This window comes from Mus musculus, chromosome 11 (genome assembly GCF_000001635.26).
Source record: "Mus musculus strain C57BL/6J chromosome 11, GRCm38.p6 C57BL/6J".
In the NCBI taxonomy this organism is placed as follows: domain Eukaryota; kingdom Metazoa; phylum Chordata; class Mammalia; order Rodentia; family Muridae; genus Mus; species Mus musculus.
The window spans coordinates 75,174,248-75,195,891 of NC_000077.6; the positions used below are offsets into that span (position 1 = coordinate 75,174,248).

The 21,644-nt window shown below is 52.0% G+C and overlaps 3 protein-coding genes across 3 annotated transcripts in view; 1 reads left to right on the forward strand and 2 right to left on the reverse strand.

Moving 5' to 3' along the window:
• Nucleotides 1–1,695: 1,695 nt before the first annotated feature.
• Ovca2 (candidate tumor suppressor in ovarian cancer 2) lies at nucleotides 1,696–4,561 on the reverse strand. Its single transcript, NM_027136.3, has 2 exons — nucleotides 4,365–4,561; nucleotides 1,696–4,140 (listed from the first exon to the last, which is right to left on the reverse strand). The coding sequence occupies exons 1-2, from the start codon at nucleotides 4,546–4,548 to the stop codon at nucleotides 3,647–3,649; spliced, it is 678 nt and encodes a 225-aa protein (NP_081412.1). The 5' UTR covers nucleotides 4,549–4,561; the 3' UTR covers nucleotides 1,696–3,646.
• Nucleotides 3,396–16,236, reverse strand: Dph1 (diphthamide biosynthesis 1). Its single transcript, NM_144491.2, has 13 exons — nucleotides 16,152–16,236; nucleotides 11,716–11,868; nucleotides 11,538–11,601; nucleotides 9,921–10,042; nucleotides 9,222–9,379; nucleotides 8,955–9,076; nucleotides 7,046–7,114; nucleotides 6,541–6,697; nucleotides 6,314–6,414; nucleotides 5,479–5,557; nucleotides 4,926–5,066; nucleotides 4,678–4,784; nucleotides 3,396–4,140 (listed from the first exon to the last, which is right to left on the reverse strand). Exons 1-12 carry the CDS (start codon nucleotides 16,210–16,212, stop codon nucleotides 4,695–4,697), a joined length of 1,317 nt encoding a protein of 438 aa, NP_652762.2. The 5' UTR covers nucleotides 16,213–16,236; the 3' UTR covers nucleotides 3,396–4,140; nucleotides 4,678–4,694.
• Nucleotides 16,237–19,745: 3,509 nt separating this feature from the next.
• Rtn4rl1 (reticulon 4 receptor-like 1) overlaps nucleotides 19,746–21,644 on the forward strand; it is a 73,777-nt gene continuing 71,878 nt past the window's right edge. The window contains exon 1 of the mRNA NM_177708.5: nucleotides 19,746–20,047. Coding sequence (NP_808376.1) covers nucleotides 20,035–20,047 — 13 coding nt within the window. The 5' untranslated portion in view covers nucleotides 19,746–20,034. The remainder of the gene's footprint in view (nucleotides 20,048–21,644) is intronic.

A 21,644-nucleotide genomic window follows, 5' to 3' on the forward strand; every position in this document is an offset into this window, starting at 1 on the left:
AAAAGGGTCCTTAACACAGCAAGAAGCTGGCAGGCTAGTGAAATTCACCTGGCCCCTAATTCATTGTCTGAAGGTATCAGCCAGCAGTCTTCCCTCAACTGGTCTGTAAGTAATGCATCCCAACTTGAGATCTTCAAACGTGCCCCCAAAAGGAGTACAACCACAGAGACTGCACGTAAATACTCTCTGTGGCTAGGGCTGTTGAGAGACTCTGTCTGATAGGGTAGAAATCCTGAGTGTAATCAAGATGCAGAAAACAAATAGCAGGGATAATTTGAAAAGAGGACAGCCGGACAGTGGTGGCGCACGCCTTTATTCCCAGCACTCGGGAGGCAGAGACAGGCAGATTTCTGAGTTCGAGGCCAGCCTGGTCTACAAAGTGAGTTCCAGGACAGCCAGGGCTATACAGAGAAGCCCTGTCGTCTCGAAAAAAACCAAAAAAAAAAAAAAAAAAAAAAAAAAAAAAAAAAAGAAAAAAGAAAAAAAGAAAAGAGGACCTTTTGCAGATGGAACCCATCAGAAGATGTGGTTAGAAGGTTGACTATATAATGCTTTGAGTGTTCGTTGTCCTAGAAAACATTTAGTGTAAACCATGCCTTCTTTCCCAACTTTACACATTAGAAAGCAGAAGCCCAGGTTGGGCATTTAGCCTATAGAGAGCGGTAGTTTTTGCTTGCTTTTTACTGGACAGCAGAAAGACCAACCAAAACCAGGAGCTGCAGTGTATACCTGCAGTCCCAGTTGCTCAGGAGCCTAGACAATAAATATGAGATAAATATGAGATTCGTGTCTCAAAGGGGGGGGGGATGATGACAACAGACAAGAATATGGGGCTTTTGAGTCTGAATCATCCAATTTTGAGTAAGGTACTTAGCCTTTCTGTGCCTGTTTCCTCAATTGTAAGACTCAGTTATTAGGTTAATGACAGTACTTTTTCATGAAATTAGACAATGGGGGGGGGGGGGGACAGGGGTGCTGGGCATAGAGCTCAGTAGTAGGTCTGTGCTTAGCATGCCTAAGGTCCTGGGTTTGATCCCAGCACCAAAAATAAATGAGTTAGGCTATGGTAGAGCATGCTCTGAATACCAGATCTTGGGAGACAGAGATAAGTGGATTTCTGTGAGTTCAAGGATAACCAGAACTTCCGTGAGACCCCCGTCTCAAAAATAAGTTAGATGACAGGCTTCTATTTGTCTCATTGTCTGGTATAGTTAATTCTCAATAAATGTTATTTCTACCTCTGGACCTTATCCGCCTGGGCTGTACATAAATGTTAGAGCATTGATTCCTCGGGGGGAGGGGGCTTCTTTTTCTCCCCAGAGGGTTTTGAGTCCCACTAGAGGCTCTTTCCTAATACCACATATTTACCAGAGACTTAAAATTCTACCCAAGACTGTAGTTTGCAAATAGCTACATCAGGAATGACCAGGGGCAGACAAATAGGTCTATAGTTTTCTCTAGGAACTCCAGGTTTAACAAGTGTTCCTTGTGTAGGTGGCCCCCAGGGATGTGCATGTGGTAGTTCATTCCGCATGGTGGGAAGTAACTCTCCACTTGTTGGGACTCGGAACTGTTCTGATTCTTGGGAGGGCTCTTCACTTCAGACATGGGCCCTTCTGTGTGTTCCACCTAATAGAGCTCTGCTTGAACCCTCTCCTCCCTTTTTCCTGGTAGAGCCAGGGCCTACAGACCACTCACATGAACCTTTGCCTTTATTTATAGGGCTACCAAGTACAGGTCATCCTGTCCCCCAGCTTGGAGCTGACACAGGGGGCTGCCTATGACTGCCAGTGGTCTGAGTACTAACTTGCAAACCCACCAATTAGTTACAGAAAAGCAAATAGACCAAAGGGTTTATAAAATTCCACGTGTTCAATCTCCTTTTGTCAAGGAAGCAATCACTGTAAGGCAAGAACAAGGCACAGAGACCAATCCCCCACCCAAGCTGTTAAAAAGGGATCTCAAATCAGTACATGGGACTTTGGGGTATAATTCCAGTCTATCCTTTCGTGAAATTTTAAAATGTTTAGTGTGTATGAGATGGCATGTGTTAGCTAGCAGTCAGTGCCTTTAACCTGCTGAGCCATCTCACTGTCTTTTGGTGGAAATCTTGAGCCCTAAAGAAGCCAGAGGCCTTTGTAACTGAGTCAGACTTCTATGTAAGTGGAGTTCGGGGCAAGAGAATACATGGCAAGGCTCTGCCTTGGTCATCTAACAGAGGTTACAGAGAGCGTTCCTGTGTAGCCCTCTCTGTCCTGGAACTCCATCTGTAGACTAGGATAAGCTCAGTCTCAGATCTGCCTGTCTCTGCCAGTGCTGGGATGAAAGGCACGTGCCACCACTAACTGGTTGTTTTTAGACTAGACTGTCCTCTACCTCTGCCTGCATGTACCACCATGGCCATTGGGTCATTGACTTTTTAAACACATATCATGTACAACCCTGGGACCTGGGACTAGAGCCTCTGGAACTAAGAGCTATAGATGTTTGTGAGCTACATTGTGGATGCTGGAGCCCGAACCTGGGTCCTTTGAAAAAGCAGCCCATGTCCTTAACCACAGAACCATTTCTCTGATGTATACCTTGAAACACTTGTGTGTCAAGAACATATAACTCTGGGTATAAGAATGACTTGGGAGTAACTGGCCAACTCCAACTCCTGCTCAGTGACTAAGCTCCCTAGAAGATATTGTGGTGTGGGACTAGGTAAGTACCTTGTGATATCTTGGAAAAACTGTCTTTCAGAGGCAGAAGTCAGAAAGCAGCGTGCCTATGTGTGTGGCAAGATTGGGCACTGGAAGTGAGAAGAAAAATGGCAAGAAGTTAAGCTGAGCAGGCTACTTAAGCTTTGGCTTTCTCAACATATCAATAATTAGCATCATCAATTATGAATAGCAGTAATCTCAGAAACCCTGAAGATGGCTTCATTAGGAAAAGGCAGGTTACTCTGTGCTGTCTTTGGCCTCTACCCAACATATGGTACTACCCAAGTCTTCAAGCTCAGAGTTCAGAGGGGGATGGAACAGTTATGGAAGAGAAAGCAATGGCCAAGCCAGGGACCAGGATGTAGGAAACCTAAAAGCAGATGGAGCCAAGCAGAGCCTTGCCAAGTGTTTTCTTTCCCCAAACTCCTCAAACGTAAAACTTTCTGATTCTAAGTGACCAAGATATCTAGCTTCTTCAGTCTGGGACTTAAACTTCCACAAAAGGATGGTGACATGGCTCAGCAGGTAGAGGCATGACTTGCCAAGTCAAATGATCAGAGCTCAGAAAGAACCCACATGGTTGAATCAACTCCCCGCACTTATCCTCTGATCTCCACAAGTCTGCACCCATACACACAATAAGCCGAATTTAAAGATACAAAACAATAAATGACTTCCACCAAAAATGTGTCCTTGGGTTTGGTTTGGTGCTGCCCCAGGATCGGGGCAGCAGGAGAAAGGCATTCAACATCTAAAGCATCGCTTTATTGTCTGTCAGTCACAGGGGTGCCAGCCCCTGCCTGCCCACCCCTGTCTTCTCACAGGCTCTCTGGGCTTATGTGTGTCCTGAGAACTGACAGTTGTCTTAACTAGCCATGGTGAGGAGACAGGGGAGAGCTGCTGGACAAAGTGGGAGCAGTGCGGAGACATTTGTCCATCCTTCATTCTGCAAACTGGTCCAAGAACTTAAGGTAGGCCTGACGCTGAGATGCAGCTGCTGGAATGAAGTGACCACCGGAGTGGGTGAGGGTGACGGCTCCAAGGAATCGGCTAGCCAATTGCATACTCTCCTGAGAAGGGATGACTCGATCAGTATCCCCAAAAACATGAAGTGAAGGCAGTGACATGGGGCTCTGCAAGATAGGTTCCTTAAGGCCTCGGGGACAGAACCCCGACACAAGTATAATAAATCTTGGCAAGGGGAAGCGAGGATCGCCTGCCTGGCCCAGGGCACACACATAAGCTGCTAGTGCAGCCCCCTGGCTGAAGCCAAGAAGTCCATCAAACGGCCCCAGCGTGTCAAGGGCCCGTGCCACCGTTTCCAGGGCCTCCTGCAGACCCCTGCACACTGTGGACTCTTCCAGAGCAGAGAAAACATCGGCTTCCTCCTCAGAAAACCACCAGCCTCGAGGCTGCTCCTCCGGAGAACAGGGCCCTAGAAGCAGATGGGAGAAGAGCACAGGCCCAGGGTTAGAGATGGTGAGAAGAAAAAGGCAGAGCTTGGGAAAGTGCAGCCAGGGGACTTGGGGGGCGGGAGGGACCTGGAATGGCCTGGACACAGATAAAGGAGGAAACCTGGGAGCTCAGACTAGAGCCGGAGTTAAAGGCGCTAGGTGAGAACTGAGGTCCAGGTGTGCGAAGGGGTCCAGCAAGTCTCACCCGAGTCTGGACACGAACCCTCGGGAGCCGCTGCCTCGGGGACCGGGTGAGGTCCGCTGAGGCACACAAGCTCTGCCCGACCCCGCAGCGTCTTCCTCAGCGCTCCGGTCTTCTCACGGAAGCCCCGCTCGCTCTGCCGGAAGCCGGCTAGACACAGCACTCGCAGGGTCTGCCGTGCCGCCATACTGCAGACCGACCGGAAGCAGGCCTTCCCAGGCGGAAGTAGAACCGGCAAGGGGGCAGGGCCCGTGCGGGGAACACCCCTAAGGCGGGGCTCTCCTAAAACAAAAAGGTGGGGCGTGGCTGCAAATACCTGCTGCTCTGGCCCTCTCAGGGAGCCGGCGAAGTAGCCTTCTGGTCTGCGCAGTTGCAACTCTCACAGGCTGGGGCTGGAGAGCCGCCTCTGGACCCTTGCTGCACCTGAGGTAGCAGATAGATTCAAGTCTCTCTACTGCAACCTCCACCCGGCTCCCTTGCATTTCCCCCGCTGTCCTCAGGGCGGCGGCGGTGGACCACGTCACGCCTGTAGGCTGCCTCTCAGCCCTGCTTAAAGTGGGCTACCTTGTCAGATGCAGGCTGGCAGAGACCCCGAGGTGCTCGGTCCCGACCGTAGTTCACTGTCCATGGCCCTAAGGAGCTGCCAGAGTAGAAGTCCATGGGGTAGGGTTGCTGCCAAGAAATGTCCTTCAGGGCCACAGCTGCCTAGGGGAGAAAAGACAATGATATTCTTTCTCTCTCTTTCTTCTTTCTCCCTTCCTTCCTTCCTCTCTCTCTCTCTCTCTCTCTCTCTCTCTCTCTCTCTCTCTCTCTCTCTCTCTCTCTCTCTTTCTTTCTTTTTTTGTCCCTGCATTAGCAAATTTGACCAGGGTCTATGAAGGGAGTGTATTATCATCCTTCAGAAAGGAAGAGTGAAGTGAAGAGAGTCGCAGCTACACAGCGAGTCAGGTGTGTTGGCTCACATCTCCCAGCAACTCTTAAATATAAACAAAAACTACACAGCAAGATGGTGGCTCGATCTCAGAACCTGCAACCCTACGTGCTGCTTACCCATGCCAGCCATCTCACAACCCTCCCTCAACAGGAAATACAAAGATTTTCAAAATGTGGCTGTTACCTCGTACGGTGTCAGCAGTGGCTTGGGAAAGGCTGAACCCCAGTCAATGGAGAGGCGTGGACATGCCACCTGCACCCACCTAGGGAGATAAGTCAGTTAAGATGTGACATGAAGGTCACCTCTCTCTGGGGTACCACACTGAAGAACATAACGGTGTCTCAGTATCTCAGTATGTCCACTTGTCAACAGATTGCACTGATCCAACTATATACTGTTGGGAAGGTAACTCTGATTGCCCTGTAAGCCTAGGACTTGACCTTAACTCCCAAAACCATTGCATTAAAAGCAAAAGTGGAGCTGGACACACAGCTTAGTGGTTGAGGGAGCTGGCTACTCTTGCAGAGGATTCAAGTTCAATTCCCAACACCCACATAGTAGCTCACAACCTTCTAAAGTAAGAGGCAAAATTTGTGTGTGTGGTATATGATATACACTTGTACTCCAGCACTGACGAGATCCAGACAGGTGGATTGCTTCAGGGGAAAAGAGAAGGGGGGGGGGGTGGACACCAAAGCTTCACACAAACTAACACACATGCAAAAGAAAAAAAAATCCACCTTAATGGAATCAAACACAGCAAGGGGCATGTCATCAGCCCTTCACTCCATAAGCCAACTTCTGGGGACAGTTCAGTTGTAACTACCCATCTAGAACCAAGGTTTGTACACAGTGCTCTTACACTCATTCCCACCAGACTATGATGGCTAGACAATGCAGGCGGCCCATGGTCAAGGGTGGCCCCTGCTAGATAAGTTCTTGATCTGTGCTGGCCAGAACCTGTTTTCTAAGCTCCCGTTAGCTGGTCACCATACATGGGTAAGGTGGGGAAACTCACACATCCACCTCAGGAAGTAGACTGAGCTTGCTGGGGAAGATCTCAGAGAGCAACAGCCTCACGAAAGGAAGTCCCAAGTTTCTGAGCTGAGATTCCAAGTGCTGCCGAGAGAGGGAGGCCAGGCAGGAGCTTCTGAGATGAAGTGGCCAAAGCTAGACACCTCAGCCTACTGGTTTCTCCAGCTACTTTCCTGTCAGCCCCCTCCTCTTGATGCCCAGGCCTCTCACCTCCAGGATCTTGGGACTGCCCTGGCGGCCCAAGGTTCCCAGAATAAGGCCCCAGGATTTGGCTGAGCGTGCAGCAGCAATGGCTTCCTGGCGAGTGGCCTGCATGCGCTGATGGTCATAGTATTCTCTGGATAGGACTTTGCCATATGGGTCATACCTGGAAAAGTTGTCAGGATCACGGTGACAGCCCAGAGTCAGCTAAGTGGTCCCTGACACAAGATCTAAAGAGGGATTTAGGAAATCTGGCCCTAGTTGGAAACAAGGATTATTACTGAGATCAGTAACCATAGAGATCAGCCCTCCAGCTAGGGCAGGCAAGAGCAAGGGAGTGTTTTAAGAGCTTGGGGGTGACTCCCGGGTAGGCAACAGCATTCCTGGGTCTAAATTCCAGATGTGCCCCAGTCATTTAGTGACCAGGGAATGAAGGGGTAGTTCAGCCTAATGAGGGCCTCCAGGGCAGAGGCTCTCATCCTGCCATACATGGTCAGCCCTCCCCAGCCCATACCGGTAAGCAGGTATATTAGGGTTGGCAATCATGACAGACTCCAGATGAAAGCGGCCATCTCCAAGATACCTGCAGGGTGGGAAGAGTGTGTAAGTGCAGTAATGGAATAGCAAAGGGGGTGCCCTGGCTTACAGGTCCGGAGACTGAGTTCTCAGCCACCCATGCTGCTGAGTCAGGGAGACTGATGTCAGTTCATCTCTTCAGGCCTCTTGTATGTCCAGCAAGGACCGGACAGAGACATCTAAGAGACAGCTGTGTGATGCAGCAGCTTCCATGGCAAGTGCCAAGGCCAAAGAAAGGCCACCTGGGCCCAAGAGCACTATTCGAAAGCTGAGGGAGAGTTTCTCTTTTATTCAGCTCAACATAGACATAGAGGTTGTGTTTAAGATGTCTGCTCAGGGCTGGAGAGACAGACGGCTCAGTGGTTAAGAGCACTGGTTGCTCTTTCAGAGGACCTGGGTTTAATTCCCAGCACCTACACAGTGGCTCACAGCCACTGGTAACTCCTAGAGAATATGATGCACTTTTCTGACCTCCAAAATGGACCAGGCACACATGTGGCAGACATACATGAAGGCAAAACATTCATGCAATAAAGAGTGGTGGGTCTCTGAATCTGAGGCCAGCCTGGTCTACAGATGAACTCTAGGATGGCCAGGGCTACACAGGGAAGCCCTGTCTAGGAAATCCAAAATGGGCTATATAGGCTGTAGAAGAGGTTCCAGGGTACACACTGGCTGTTCTTGGACCACACCCAGCACTGATACAGTACAAAGTTATACTTTCAAAGTCCCTAAAACACCTATGCTATTGCCATCGTACAGGAGGTAAACCCAAGCTTCAAAGACTTTAATACATTGCTCAAGCTAGACATATTGGCTTATGTCTTTAATCCCAGCAGTTGAGGGGCAGAGGCAAGGGAATCTCTATGAAGTTGAGGCCAGCCTGGGCTATACAGTGAGTTCCAGAACAGCAAAGGCTACAAAGTAAGACAAAAGAAAACCCACTTGCTCAAAGCTCAAAAGCTATCAAGCCATGTATTTGAGATTGGGTACCAGGTTTTACCACCAGGCCACATAGAACATACCCTCAGAGATACCCTCACTCACAGTACTGTCATAGGACCTGCAGAGTCCGGGGCCTATAAGATAAGACATCCATAGCATCTGCTTCTTTCTCTCTTGGAGAGCATAATGGAGGCCAACACTCAACCTCCCTCAACACGCACCTTGAGGCCTCAGAGGATGGGTATCCATTATGCTGGCACAAGTACATGGGGCATGGCCCTCAGGGAGCAGGGCTGCCAGGCCTGGGCTGTGGAAGTCCTATGTGTGGGCCTAAGGGCAGGAGTATCCTATGTGGGTGTAGCCAAACCTGTGGGACCAGTCCCCAAAGCTGCCAGTGGTGGGGCTGAATCACAGCGCCCCTCCTTCCCTTCTTGCCACTAGCTAGGAAAGGACTCCCATCCCCGGTCCCAGCCGAAGAAGCTGTCGAAGAAGCTGTCGGCTGTGAGGCTGGCTGCATTCACACAACATTAAGCATTTCCATTACCTAAAATAATTAGGCGGCAGGAGACACGCTGCTCCTGCTTGTTAGCTGTCCGGATGCTAAATTAATGGGGCTGCAGCCTGGGCGTGCCCATCCATCTTCTCCAATTACATTCTCTCCATTTCTACCCACCCTGATCCCCCCATCAGGCCCTCTGAGTTCTGTCTCCACCCTCAGCACGGCTTTCTAGATGAAGGATGGACAGCTGGAGAGTGCAAGTAAACTTGAAGTGTGGTCCCCATATACGGCCCATCTTCCAAGGTGACCTTGAGCACACAGGTTTGGAACTTTAGACTAGCCTCTTTCCCTGAGGATACATCTTTTGAATGTGTCTACAAACTGGCCCCCATGTTTCACTTACACAACAGCTTCCACTTCCTTGGATAGCCGAGGGGATGTGCAGCCTAGGATCTCCCCAGGGGACAGGGGCTTGCACTGTGGGACACTGATGTGATAATCAGCTTTCAGCTCCTGTGCAGCTGCCTGTATTGATAATGAAGGAAAGGGAGCTGGGAGAAAGTCAGGGCCAGAGGAACAGCCCAGAGCACCAGGCACGGGAGCCAGGAGCAGCCCTCTACTACCCTGGAGTAGCCGCTCCAGCCCACACAATGCTAGCTGATCTACTTACCTGTAAGGTTGACACAAACTGAATGGTGCTGACCAGAGCGAGTGAGCTGCCTGGGGTAAAGGTGAGGCGGACCGAGTCCAGAAGGTGGGCAGTGTCTATCCGGATATCCACGAAGACATACAAGACTCGGAAGTCTTGAACGGAGGTGTCCATGGGGACTACAGAGAAGAGTTCAAAACAAGTGTTCTGAAAGGCAGGAGGAGCGAGGATCCTGGCCCAGGCCCACTCTTAAAAGCAGCCAGGGCATTAGCTTCAGCTTGCGAGGGATTACGGGAGAGGGGAGGATCTCCATTCTCATCCTAGCTGGGTACCCAGCCTGTTCTCCCAGTAACAGCCTTTCACACACCTGTATCTGCCGGGTGTGCTTACCCACACCTATAAGCCAGCAGCTGGGAGGCTGAAACAGGAGCGCAGCTGTTAGGTTCCAGGCCTCCCTGGGCTAGAGAGTTAGACTGTCTCAAAATCCAGCCCAACCCAAACAAACAAAAACATCAAACATGCACATCTGAGACAGTAGCAGGATTCCCAAGGCAGCCAAATCCAAAGGAAAGGGCAAACTGCAAAGCAGAAAGACCAAGGCCACCCTGGGAACCAGGAGGGACTGTGTGCTTGCAAGTACAACAAGAGAAACACACGGTAGAGAAGACCAGCCTGCAGCCTGCCTCCCTGCCAGTATTCTGGTGTCCCAGCCCACCATACCTAGACAGCTGTGACCATAGTGCACCAGGAAGTCAACTCCCAAGGCCCTTGCAGTGAAGTCATCCACACAGCAAGCCCCATAGGTGACATCACCCATCACCATCACCTCAGCCTCTGTGAACCTGTAGGGGTGGGGTTGGGGAACAGTGGAACAGAGACACAGTGTGAGATGGGAGACAGTCCTCACTCTGGAGGTGTTTCAGGACCCAGATCTCCTTGACTTGGCAGCTGCCAACCAAGAGTAGGAGGGGTACATCTGCCACCTCCCTCAGCCCTGGCAGCAGCTCCTGGAACAGTTGCTATGTGAGGATATGTCGGCAGCACCCTGTCCAGCCTTAGACTGCAAGACCCCCTAGCCCTCAGAAGTACATGTGAATAGTCCAGACAGACCCCTGAGACTGTGACTTAGCGTACCCAGGGCACGTAAAGATTCCCCCTGACAAACTCTGGCATTATTGTATGTGGAGCTGTGGATGTGTGTGGAGGCGTGGTCTCCCCTTGCCCAGACCTCACCAGCTCCCCACCCAGAGGTAAGGCCATGGGTGCCCAGGATTGGGAGGACCCATGCGCAGCTTCCCCACAGCACATGGTGCTGCCCACACTCCTCATGCAATCAGGAAGAGTGGGCTCTGGACAGCACATTGTTTTGAGATCTGCTGCCAGGACTGAATCACTGGGGGACAGGGTGGTAGAAAAGACCCTGCACCCCCAAAATCACCGCTGGGACAGAGCAGGAAGGAGGCTTAGCTCTACTTGGAAGACACTGTACCTGGGCATAGATGTTGGCTCTGTGGCTGGATCCCCCATTCTTGCTCTGGGGTGCAGTGGAGGGGGAAGCTGAACCGCTGCCAGTCTGCCCCCTCCTCCACCCCCTTCCCCAAATCAGGCTGTGCACAGAAGCAGATTATTCAGCTCCTTAGAATGCAGCCCAGGCTCTGAGTCAGCCAGAGCACTTAATTTTTTATAGATTAAAATGTATGCAAATTGGCCTGAGCCCCAGAGAGCATCCCCAAGGGGCAAGAGGGTGGGAGCAGGGAAGTGGGTCTATGGTGGTGGGGAGGGAGAAGGGTGAGGGCAGCAGCAGGGAAGTAGGAGGTTCCCAGCATGAGATGACCTCCCCTTTCTGCATTCCCCCTCCCTGCGCTCATGCTGGCTCCAGATGGCTGAGCACTGCTCCCCCCACCCCCCAGCAATGGTTCATTGTCAGGAAGAAACTTAGAAGGAGGGGGCAGAGGAACTGAGTATCTTTCCCTAGGCATCTCTCACCTCTGCCACCCACCTGCTCCCACCCTCTTCAACTCCCCAGCCTCTCATCCCTCCACTCTGCCCCAACCCTTGACAGCCAGACCCTCACCCATTTAGGGTTAGCTTTTTTAGGTTCCTCCCAGATGCTACCATCTGCTCTGGCCTAGAAACAGAAATTAACTTCTTTGCCCTTGCTCAGACTATATAAGGGAAGGGAAATGGACAAGCCAAGTTCTCAGCAACCTGGGAATTTTGTTTTGAGTTTTTCCCTTTTGTGTGTATATAACATGCTTGTAGGGTTAGGGTTTAGCCAGTGGTCCAGGAGAGAAAAATTATGCCAACAGACATTGCTCTCCAGTGACCAAGCCTCACCTTTCCAAGATATCCACAATAGTGCAGGCAAAGAGGAGGAGGCCTTCTGGCATTTGTAAGGCCACTGCAAGACAAACAGATGAAAGGCAGAGAGCTAAAGGAGCTGGGACAGGACTAGCCCCACTTCTGGGCAGGCAACCTTTCCAACCTTGTCACAGCTCCACCCTTGAGGGCTCACCCTTCTTGGCCTGGGCCTGCTGGATTCTCCAGATGGTTTTGGGGATCTCAAAGTTGTAGTTAGAAGGCAGAACTTGGACAGCAGCCTGTAACTGGGGGTTGTTCAGGACCTCAGGGGGGATCTGATTGGCCAGTCGCCCCCGAGAGATGCGACCTAGAAAAAACATTAAAGCCTGAGTCTGCATCTGCCCTAGACCACAGGCAGCCAGAGCCTCTTAATCTGTTAACTCTAAATTGAAGGCCCAGATTCCACACACAAAGGATATCCACCCAGCTTTTGCCCTAACTGAATTCATCCTACAGATAGAGACAGCCCATAAACCAGGGGGGAAATCTGCATGATTAATTTCTATGCTGTGAGGTTACTAGCAGTCATAAATGGGGGTATGACTCACCCCTCAGGACTAGAGATGACACAAAAAAGACTAAAAAGCAAAGGAGTCACACAACTCAAGTCCCACTGATTTGGCCCAAGTTGCTTAATCCATACTTTTGTCCCTCTCCTCATTTAAAAGAATAATAAAGCCAGGCATGGTATGTACATCTATGATCCCAGCATTCAAGAAGCTGAGGCAGAAGGATCAAGATGTCAAGACCAGTAAAGTCAACAAGACCTTATTCTCCCCTCCTCCCCCACCCCACCCCCCAAAAATCTGGGCTGGGGAGATGGCTCAGCAGTTAAGAGCACTCACTGGCTGCTCTTCCAGATGCTGAATTCAATTTGCAAAACCTACATAGTGGCTGACAACCATCTATAGTGGGATCTGATACCCTCTTCTGTCCACAGGCATACACGCAAACAGTACACTGGTAAACATAAAGCTTTTTTTGGGGGGGGGGGGGTTTGGTTTTTTGAGACAGGGTTTCTCTGTGTAGCCCTGGCTGTCCTGGAACTCACTCTGTAGAACAGGCTGGCCTCGAACTCAGAAATCTGCCTGCCTCTGCCTCCCAAGTGCTGGGATTAAAGGTGTGCGCCACCACACCACCACCCAGCTTAAAGCTTTAAAACAAAAAAAAATTCTGAGTTTGAGGCTAACCAGGTCTACATAGTGATTTCCAGGCCACTCAGAGTTACATAATGAGATGCTATCAAAAAAAAAAAAAAAAAAAAGAAAAAGAAAAAAGAAAAAAAATTCCCCACAAAAATCGGAGGTGAAGAAAGAAAAGGTAAAAGTGCTTGTCACACAAGCATGAGGACCTAAGTTCAGATCTCCAGCACCCATGCAATGAGCTCCAGTTTCAGTGACAGACTGGAGAGATGGCTCAGCGTTACAAGCACTTGTCACTGACAGCAACCTGCAACTCCAGCTCCAGGGGATCGAATACCAGGTACTTGCACACACACGTGTGCATGCATGGAAACACACAAATAAAAAGTAAGTTTTAGCCGGGCGTGCTAGCACACGCCTTTAATCCCAGCACTTGGGAGGCAGAGGCAGGCGGATTTCTGAGTTCGAGGCCAGCCTGGTCTACAGAGTGAGTTCCAGGACAGCCAGGGCTACACAGAGAAACCCTGTCTCGAAAAACCTAAAAAAAAAAAAAAAAAAAAAAAAAAAAAAGTAAGTCTTAAAAAGAAAATGGAGGACTGGAAAGAGGACTAGGGGTACAGGTGCCTGCCTTGGAGCCTGAGGACCTGAGCTCAATCCCCTGAATCCATATGATAAAGGGACTCATGGTCTCCACACGTGTCACCACACAGGCATGCACGCACACAGGAGGACACATATACATGCAAGTGGGTGCACACACGCACACACAGACTTACAGACACAGACACCCCCCACCAAATGTTTATTTTTTTCTTAAAGACAAGTTCTCTCTGTGTAGCTCTGGTTGGTCTGGAACTCACTATATAGACCAGACAGGCCTTTGCCTCCTGAGTGCTGGAATTAAAGGTATACCACCATGCCTGGCTTAAAAACTTTTTTTTTTTTTTTTTTTGGTTTCTCAGTGTAGCCCTGGCTATCCTAGAACTCACTCTGTAGACCAGGCTGCCCTCGAACTCAGAAATCCGCCTGCCTCTGCCTCCCAAGTGCTGGGATTAAAGGCGTGCGCCACCACCGCCCCGCAAAATCTTTTTAAAAAAATTTTTTTTTAAAAAAGTGGAGAACAGGGGCTGGTGAGATGGCTCAGTGGGTAAGAGTACCCGACTGCTCTTCCAAAGGTCCAGTGTTCAAGTCCCAGCAACCACATGGTGGCTCACAACCATCCGTAACAAGATCTGATGCCCTCTTTTGGTGTGTCTGAAGACAGCTACAGTGTACTTACATATAATAAATAAATAAATCTTAAAAAAAAAAAAAGTGGAGAAGATACCTGACATAGACCTCTGGCTTCTACACACAAACACACACACACAAACATGCTCACACAGACACACAGAGTCACACACATACACACAATTTAGTCGGGCATGATACAATAAGACTGTATCAAAGTGAAAAGTAAAGATATAGCACACACTACTTGCTTAGCATGGACAAGGCCCTGGGTTCAATCCCCACTGTGTGTGTGTGTGTGTGTGTGTGCGCCACGTCAGTGAGAGTGCATGCATGCATGTGTGTACATGTGTGTGTGTGTGTGTATGTATGTGTGTGTGTGTAATTTTGAAATTTTGGTGGTGGTCATGGTGGATGTCTAGGCCACCATGTTTGAGACCCTGTCTCAAAACAGCCACAATTGGTGGTGGAGCAGTTCAGTCCTATAGAACTTGCTCCTTTTCTAGAGAGCCAGAGTTTGATTTCCAGCACCCACATTGGGTAGCTGTAACTCCAGCTCCCGAGGGATCAGATACACTCTTCCAACGGCTTCTAGTACACACACAGGTGTCACACACACATAAATGCTAAAACAAACAAGTAAGTCCCCTGGTCCTTAGTTCTTACGTTCATCCTAGGAAGGCCAGAAAGAACACACTTTAGTGTGTCAGTGGACAAACAGCTTACACCTTAGGAGTTAACACTCTAGCCTGAGCAGAGATATACAAATGAGCCCTTGAACAGAAAAAAATACTGAAACCAGAGGGACAGCTTAATGGGTAAAGGTGCCAGGCCTCAGGACCTATGCTCCAACCCTGTGCATCCATCCACATGGAAGAAACTCCCTCCACTAGTTACTCTATGACTTCCACAGGCACTGTGACACATAATGTAAAATAAATGAATGTTAATGTTTTTCTAATTCTTTTTTTTTTTTTTTTTTTTTTGGTTTAAAAAAAAAATACGGAGTCGGGCAGTGGTGGCATACACCTTTGATCCCAGGACTCAGGAAGCAGAAGCAAGCGGTTCTCTGCGAATTTGAGCCCGACCTGATCGGCAGAGTGAGTTCCAAGACTACATACTACTTAGAAAAACCCTGTCTCAAAAACCAAAAACATGCCGGGCTACTACAAAGAAAAACCCTGTCTCAAAAAACAAAAACATGCCAGGCAGTGGTGGCCCACACCTTTAATCCCAGCACTTGGGAAGTAGAGGCAGGCGGATTTCTGCGTTCGAGGCCAGCCTGGTCTACAGAGTGAGTTCCGGGAAAGCCAGAGCTACCCAGAGAAACCCTGTCTCGGAAAAACAAAAACCGAGGCTGTTCAGCAAGGTCTTATCCTGAACTTCCCACTCTAGGAGCCAAAACGTTTGGAAAAGACAAGTTTAGTCATCCCATAGCTCAGAACCTGTATTGTGTACCAGAACTACTTGCTAGGGCCCCTATGAATGGGAGGGATCCTCCCAGACCTGTGCTTTTCTCTACTGTGGTAGAAGAGTGTGTTGAACTCCATAGCCTGGAAGGCTGGGGCTCTGACATCGCGTTTGAATATTACCACTGTTAGAGCGCTGGGTCAGTTTCATGGCCTTGGACAATGAGCCTGGGCTCGTTGGCTTCCCTACAGAATCTCTTCGGCCAGGTCCAATCTCTTATGGGCTTTTGGGCACAGCAGGTGCTAGTACGGAGAGCAGTAGGCACCTCCCCCTTTATCAAGGTTGTCACGTTTGAATTTGTATTCCCCCGCCCCTCCAGTTGAGTAGAGATCAGGGTCAGGGTAATACTCTAGTCCCTACACCTAGCACAAGGCTGGCAATTACTGGGCGCCGGCTAATGCCTGGTAAAGACACCAAACTCCTCTTCGCATAAATAAAAGTATATCCTCCGAGTCCACCTTAAAAGGAAGCGCACCGTGGTCCCTTCCCTCCCGTCGGATCTGTCCTGTACCTTCACTTTTCCGGGTCTGTCTGCTAGCTGGGATAGGGCGTAGTTTCGCCTTGTGGAAAATAAACTCCCAGGAGGGGCAGTCCCAGGGTCCCTGGGTCTGGTGATGAGAGCTCAGAAGTTTTAACAGCATGACACTCTCCGGTCTCAAGGGGAAAGGTGTCACCTCCCGCCCTGTCCCTGACCTGGGGGTCCCACCAGAGATGCGAGGTCTGAAGGTCACAGCGTTGCTGCACCCACCTCTGCCAGGGCCGACTCGGCTTCCTGGCTCCGCAGTCTCGGACACAACCAGCGCCGCCATCACCCAAGAGCCCACGTGGGAAACAAAAAGACAGCGCTGGAAGAGCGCGGAGAGTGCAGGTAACACAATCGACCGCCGAGCCGCCGAGCCGAGGGCGGAGATTCTAGCAGGGCGGTGACTAAAAGGAGAAGAGGGCGGTGCTGCAATGGGCACCGGTTGGTACAAAAGGTCTGGACTCTCAAGCCTCTCAGCGTCTCCTAGTGGTCCCCCTTGCTCTCACGCTCTTCTCTAACCTAGTTCAAAGCTGTTACTCCCGGATGAGTGTGCCTAAAGGTGTTCTGCGACCTACCAGGCCTTCCTGTTGCACCCCGTTTCTTTCCTTGTAAAGTGTAGTCTGTCAGCTCACATGGGCACATTCTCTACCTCAGAGACCTCTGCTGTCCCAGCAAGATGGGGCCTTAACGCCTACCAGCCCAGCTACCAAGCTGAGAGCTTAGTGTGAATTTCTATGTACCCAGAGTGTAAAGGGTCGACATGGAGGATGCCGGTACTCAAGGGAAAAGCTGGAAACTGAAAAGGCTTTCTTGGAAGGATAGGGCAGCCTAAGGCCTCAATTCCCTAAACCTCCTGGGTCTTGCCCTCTCTAGTCTGTCCTTCAGGCTATAGCCTTTTTCCTGATCAGTGGACAGCACTCCTGGGACCCCCAAAGAGAAGGCAGAGCAGTCAACAAGACAGCCTTGACCTTTGGCAGAACAAAGCACCTGCGGGCTTACCCTCAGCCTTCTGCAGCATGGTCACCAGCACTCTGAACCCCCACTCCCATCCTCCTCTTTCTGCAGTGGTGAGCACAGCTGTCCCTTTAAGACAGCTCTGTGGCCTCAGGCTCCCCTGGAGGCCCTCCCTGCTTGGAAACCCCTAATTAAGGTGCTGAGAGATGTAAAAACAAGCAGCCAGGTACCTGCCTTGCCTGGGAGGCTGCTCAGAGGAGAGAGGAAGGCAGACTGGGAGTGAGCAGCCAAGGGAAGCGATGGAAAGGGTCGATGCCCCTTCAGTCTCTGCAACTCTTAAGACAGATATAGCTTGACCCAGAGTGTGCTCATCAAGGAACAATGGTTCACCTTAATAAGAGTCCAGCCTGGGCTTCCTGTGTCTCCCAGCCTCTCTAGACATCCCTACCCCTCAGTGCATTCTGGAGCCCACTCTGCCACCTCAGCATACCAAAGCCTAGTCTGTCCGTGGGCACCTTCTGTTCTAGCTTTCACTTCAAGTTCTATAGTGGAAAGATTGGTGCCAATGGCCCAATGGCTTCTCCCCAGCAGCCCTCTCATCTCCTGGGGCCTTTACCTGATCAGAGGTATGCACCACCGTCTCCCAACATTGCTGTATAGCTTCTGTCACATGTGAGCAGCCCTGCCCCCACTTAGGAAACCAGATGATACAGGATAAAGGCTGCAGTGCAAAACCATCGTGACTGTGTCCCTAAGACCTTGCCGAGCAGGACAGTGGTAACTGTCAATCAGCTTGGGCTGAGGACACTTCCATCTGTCCAGTGAGGGTCCCCCTTCCTGAGTTACTCAGCAGTCTGAGTAATTACTGCCTGATGAGAAGGCAGGCTCAATGCAACCCCCTCCCCCATTACACCACAACACCCACCAACAGCCACCCCCATTCCCTGGCTGGACTCCAAGTCAACATCCAGCCCTCCTAAATCCCAAAATAACTGCTTCTCACACTCACACCGCCCAAGTCTGCCCAATACATTGGAGTCGATGGGGCAAGGGGTTCATGGGGAGGCGGCACGGGAAGGTGGGAAAGTGAATAGCAAAGCCCTCATCCTGGCCCACAGTTTAGTACTGATTACTGGATGCTGCTGAGCAAGTCAGCTAGCCTCTCTGGGCCTTAGTTTTGTGTCTCCACAGCTCTGTTCTAAGAGTTTAGTTTGCCAGGGCTCAGGTGGTGCAGGTTCCTGCAGCTGGCAGGAACTAAGGAATACCTCACTTTGTGTTCCCAACCCTAGAAGGACCAAGCTGAAGAATGTTCTAAACAAGGTTACTTCAAACATTTGTGCAGTCTTTCCTTTCCAGGTGTCCTCTCTGCTCCACCTGTTGAACCCAGACTTTCTGAGGGAGAATCAGGTCTGATTCTCCCTCACACTCAGCTCAAACCAGGGGCCGGGACCTTAGGGTTCTGAGTATCTGTATTCGTGCCAGTGATAATGGCCTTGCTTCTGACTTCTGATCACCCCTCCAAGTTTACTCCACAGAGAACTTAGATCTCTGGTTAGATGGCAGCTGTCACATTAGCTCCACTTCCACCCCATCCCCCACTCGCATCCCGGATCAGCTCCAGAGCAACACCCTCTTTGTCTTTCTTCCAGACACTTCCATCATCTGAACTTTTCTCTTTTTGTCCTATTAGAGTATAAACTCAAGGAGGACAGGGACCTTCTCTTTTTCACTGGCTGAATTTCCACATAGTGTAATACATAAAACTCTAATATGTTCAACGAGTGACCTGGCCCAGTCTTTTTCCTCTTAGGGAGTCCTTCTTATCCCGGGCCAGTAGGGGGTGCCGGCCTCCACCTAGGATCTCTGCTGGCTTGAACCTTCTCCACACTTGGCCCAAAGGGCCCTTGCAGGACCGACCGGCTTTTCAGGCGGTACCTCCTCCCTGTTTGGAGAATCCTCTCATGGGTGGGGTCTGTGTAGGACTAAAGGGGACCGGGGAGGCCTTCCAGCCAGAGATAGCCCACCTGAACTCCCATAGTTCTTTATACGATTTTCAACTGGACATCCCCAAATGCTAGCTGTCCCGCACATCTCCCCCCAAAGAACAGTGTCTTGGAACTCTGGATGGGCGGGCGGGGTGGGGGGAAGGCTATGTCGCCGGAGCAGTTCTGGGCAGGGAAGAGCCGTCGAGCCTCACAGGAAGGAAGGGACGCGGGTCAGAGAGGAGACGGGGCAAGGGTGTTGGACTTGTCATCGGGGCTCAGGGCCGGTACACTGTTCCAGCCGCTTCTCTTGATGACCTCCAGCAGCGAAGGGCAAACAGGCGGGGGCTGGGCTGCGGGTGCGTGCTCGGAGAAGCCTGCGGGGCCGGGGAGGGCGATTACAGTGGCCGGACGACCCGCGGATGACTGGGGCAGGTACTTGGACGGACGCGGGCCGAGGATCATCCCCGGGGGCAGGTGCAGCGAAAACACCTTGGAAGGCGGCGCCGCACGGCTGAGCGCCGCTGCCCTGGGAATAGGACGGCGCTCCGCACCGCGAGCTGAGAGCACTTTCATAAATTTTGTATGGGAGGCGCTCCGTGAGCGGGGGCGGGGAACGGAGCGGGAGGGAGGGAGCTGAAGAGCGAGGGAGGGAGGGAGGAGGAAGAGAGGTGGGGGAAGCCGGGGGGAGGAAGGGAGGCGCCCCGCTCGGCGGATCGCTCGGTCCTGCAAACGCGCGCCGGGCGCTTTCCCGGAGCTAGGCTGTGCGTACGAGCGCCCTTTTGCAGCAGCCGCTGCCCGAGGGGGCGGGGAAGAGGGGACATCGGCTGGCCGGCTAGGGGGCGGCGTCCCCCCTCAAAACCGCCTGCAAAGTGTTTGGGGCGGCAGAATCAGGCCGCCGGCTCGGCGGAGCAAGCCACTCGCCCGGGGCTGAGCGAGCGCACCGCGTTGGTTGGCAGCGCCGCGGTTGCTAGCAGGCGCCGGTGCCCTGAGCACCGGGTTTGGGCTCACCATGCCCCTGCGGGACCGGGCCGCCGGGCACAAGCGGATTCCCGGCTTGCCCCCGCCTCGACGCGCTCGGATTAGCTGCAGCTGGCGCCCAGGGATTTGAATCTGGACCCCAGGAGGGAGCGCGCCTAGGCCGACCTCGGAGCGGCGGCCCCGCGGCCAACATGCTTCGCAAAGGTGAGTTGGAACCTCAGGGGCAAGTTGGAGTTGCATGGAACCGGGCCGAGCAACAAGCCCCGGGAGCCGTCGAACGCCAGGGAAATGGGTCCCGGAAGCAGCCCCCTGCTAGATGGCTGGCTTTTGTCACAGGCACCCGCCGTGCGCCTGCTGCTGGAGCTGAGCTCCCGTTGGTGGCCTGTTGAGAGACATGGGGTTTGTTCATGGGGTTTGTTCATGGATCGAGTGGCCAGGCCTCAGGGATCTGTCTTGAGGGTTCAGAGACCAGAGTGAGAAACCTTTGATAAAAAGGGAGCTGTCCTCCTGGGACCTTTGCCTCTCCATTATAAAGTTTTGCACTTGCAGGCTCCATCCCCTGCGCAGGCACCCGCCCCTGCTTCTGCTGCTTCAGCACTGAGTACAACCCGCGCTTGGGTGCAGGCAGCGGTCAGTCACCGCGCGGCCCCGGCGTTCACCACCGTTCCTAACTCCGGAGGCGCGCCGGAACGCAGGCATCTTCCCAGCATCCTACCCTTATCCCCGGGGACCAGCCCTGAGCATTTAGCGACCGAGGGTGGGGAGTGTCAAGTGCCAGAAGTCCGGTTCCTTAAACTTTCCTAATGCCTGGATCAGAGGGACGCAACCGCCAAGGCCATGTTGGCAGTGTGCGCGGCCAGAGCCAGGTTCAACTTAACGGGCGCTGGCTCGGTGACCACCTCGCCAGACTCCCCGGCAGCAGGAGCGGAGCAAAGTTGGCGCGGGTGCCGGGGAAGTCCTGCCGCGCCCCCACGTGGTTGCCGTTCTAGGTGCTGTCCCTCCGGCCCAGAAAGGGCAGGTGACCACACGTGAGCCCGCGGACCCGTTACCCTCTGCTCCCCTCCTCTGCGTGTCTCTTTGCTCTGAGGTCCCAGTGTACTAGCTGTGGCGCCCCGCTGGGATTCCCCTGTCCCTTGCCTCGGCCCGGCGGCTGCTGAGCCTTGGTGCCTGATGCTAGCTGCTCCCGCCCTGCGGGAACCAGCTGAGGCGGGAGCTCAGGTAGCGGAGGGGCCTGATCCCTGCGCTCCAGCCTTAATCCGCCCCTGTTTCCATGGCAACAGACCGAGGTGTCGTAAGCACAGGATTCTGACCTCACAGCAGGATGGGGAAGGAGAAAGCGGGCAGGGGGTGGTGGCAGAGGTGGGGGGAGCGAAGCCCTGAGATGGGCGGAGAGAAGCAGATACCGGGAGATGAGAGACCCAGATAAGCAGGTCAGACAGGTGGGTGAAAAGCCACGCCTTCGTTATGAGTCGAAAAGACTGAGTGGTGGTCCAGCCTCAGGCAACCACGGAGGTTTGGTTGCCTCACCGTGTAAGAACAATCACAAACTTGTGTGACTTGTGCCCTCCACGTGGGTCGGTACAGTAAGAAGATGGGGGGTTGGGGGGGGACACGACACATTGCCTCTTTTTCGTTGTGGTGTGGGGCAAGTCTCTGCAGTAGTTAGAAGAACCGCTTTACTGTTTAACACCCCAGTTCCTTTTCCTACAGAAAGACACGGAAAGTCACTTCAGCAACTCAGCAGTGCTGGAGTGCAGGCCAGTGTGTGTGCACAGGGAAGGTGATTTTTACTGAGCTGGAG

Bases quoted from the DNA above. Each gene is read 5' to 3' on its own strand.
- Dph1 (NM_144491.2), bottom strand. From the start codon at position 16,212: ATGGCGGCGCTGGTTGTGTCCGAGACTGCGGAGCCAGGAAGCCGAGTC. The intron at 7,115-8,954 runs GTAAGTGAAACA...CCCACCCTGCAG, and splicing joins AAGGAAGTGGAAGCTGTTGT to GTATCTTGGAGATGGCCGCT. The intron at 6,698-7,045 runs GTATGGGCTGGG...CAACTTTTCCAG, and splicing joins CCTAATATACCTGCTTACCG to GTATGACCCATATGGCAAAG.
- Ovca2 (NM_027136.3), bottom strand. From the start codon at position 4,548: ATGGCGGCACGGCAGACCCTGCGAGTGCTGTGTCTAGCCGGCTTCCGG. The intron at 4,141-4,364 runs GTGAGACTTGCT...ATCTGCTTCTAG, and splicing joins GGGTTCGTGTCCAGACTCGG to GGCCCTGTTCTCCGGAGGAG.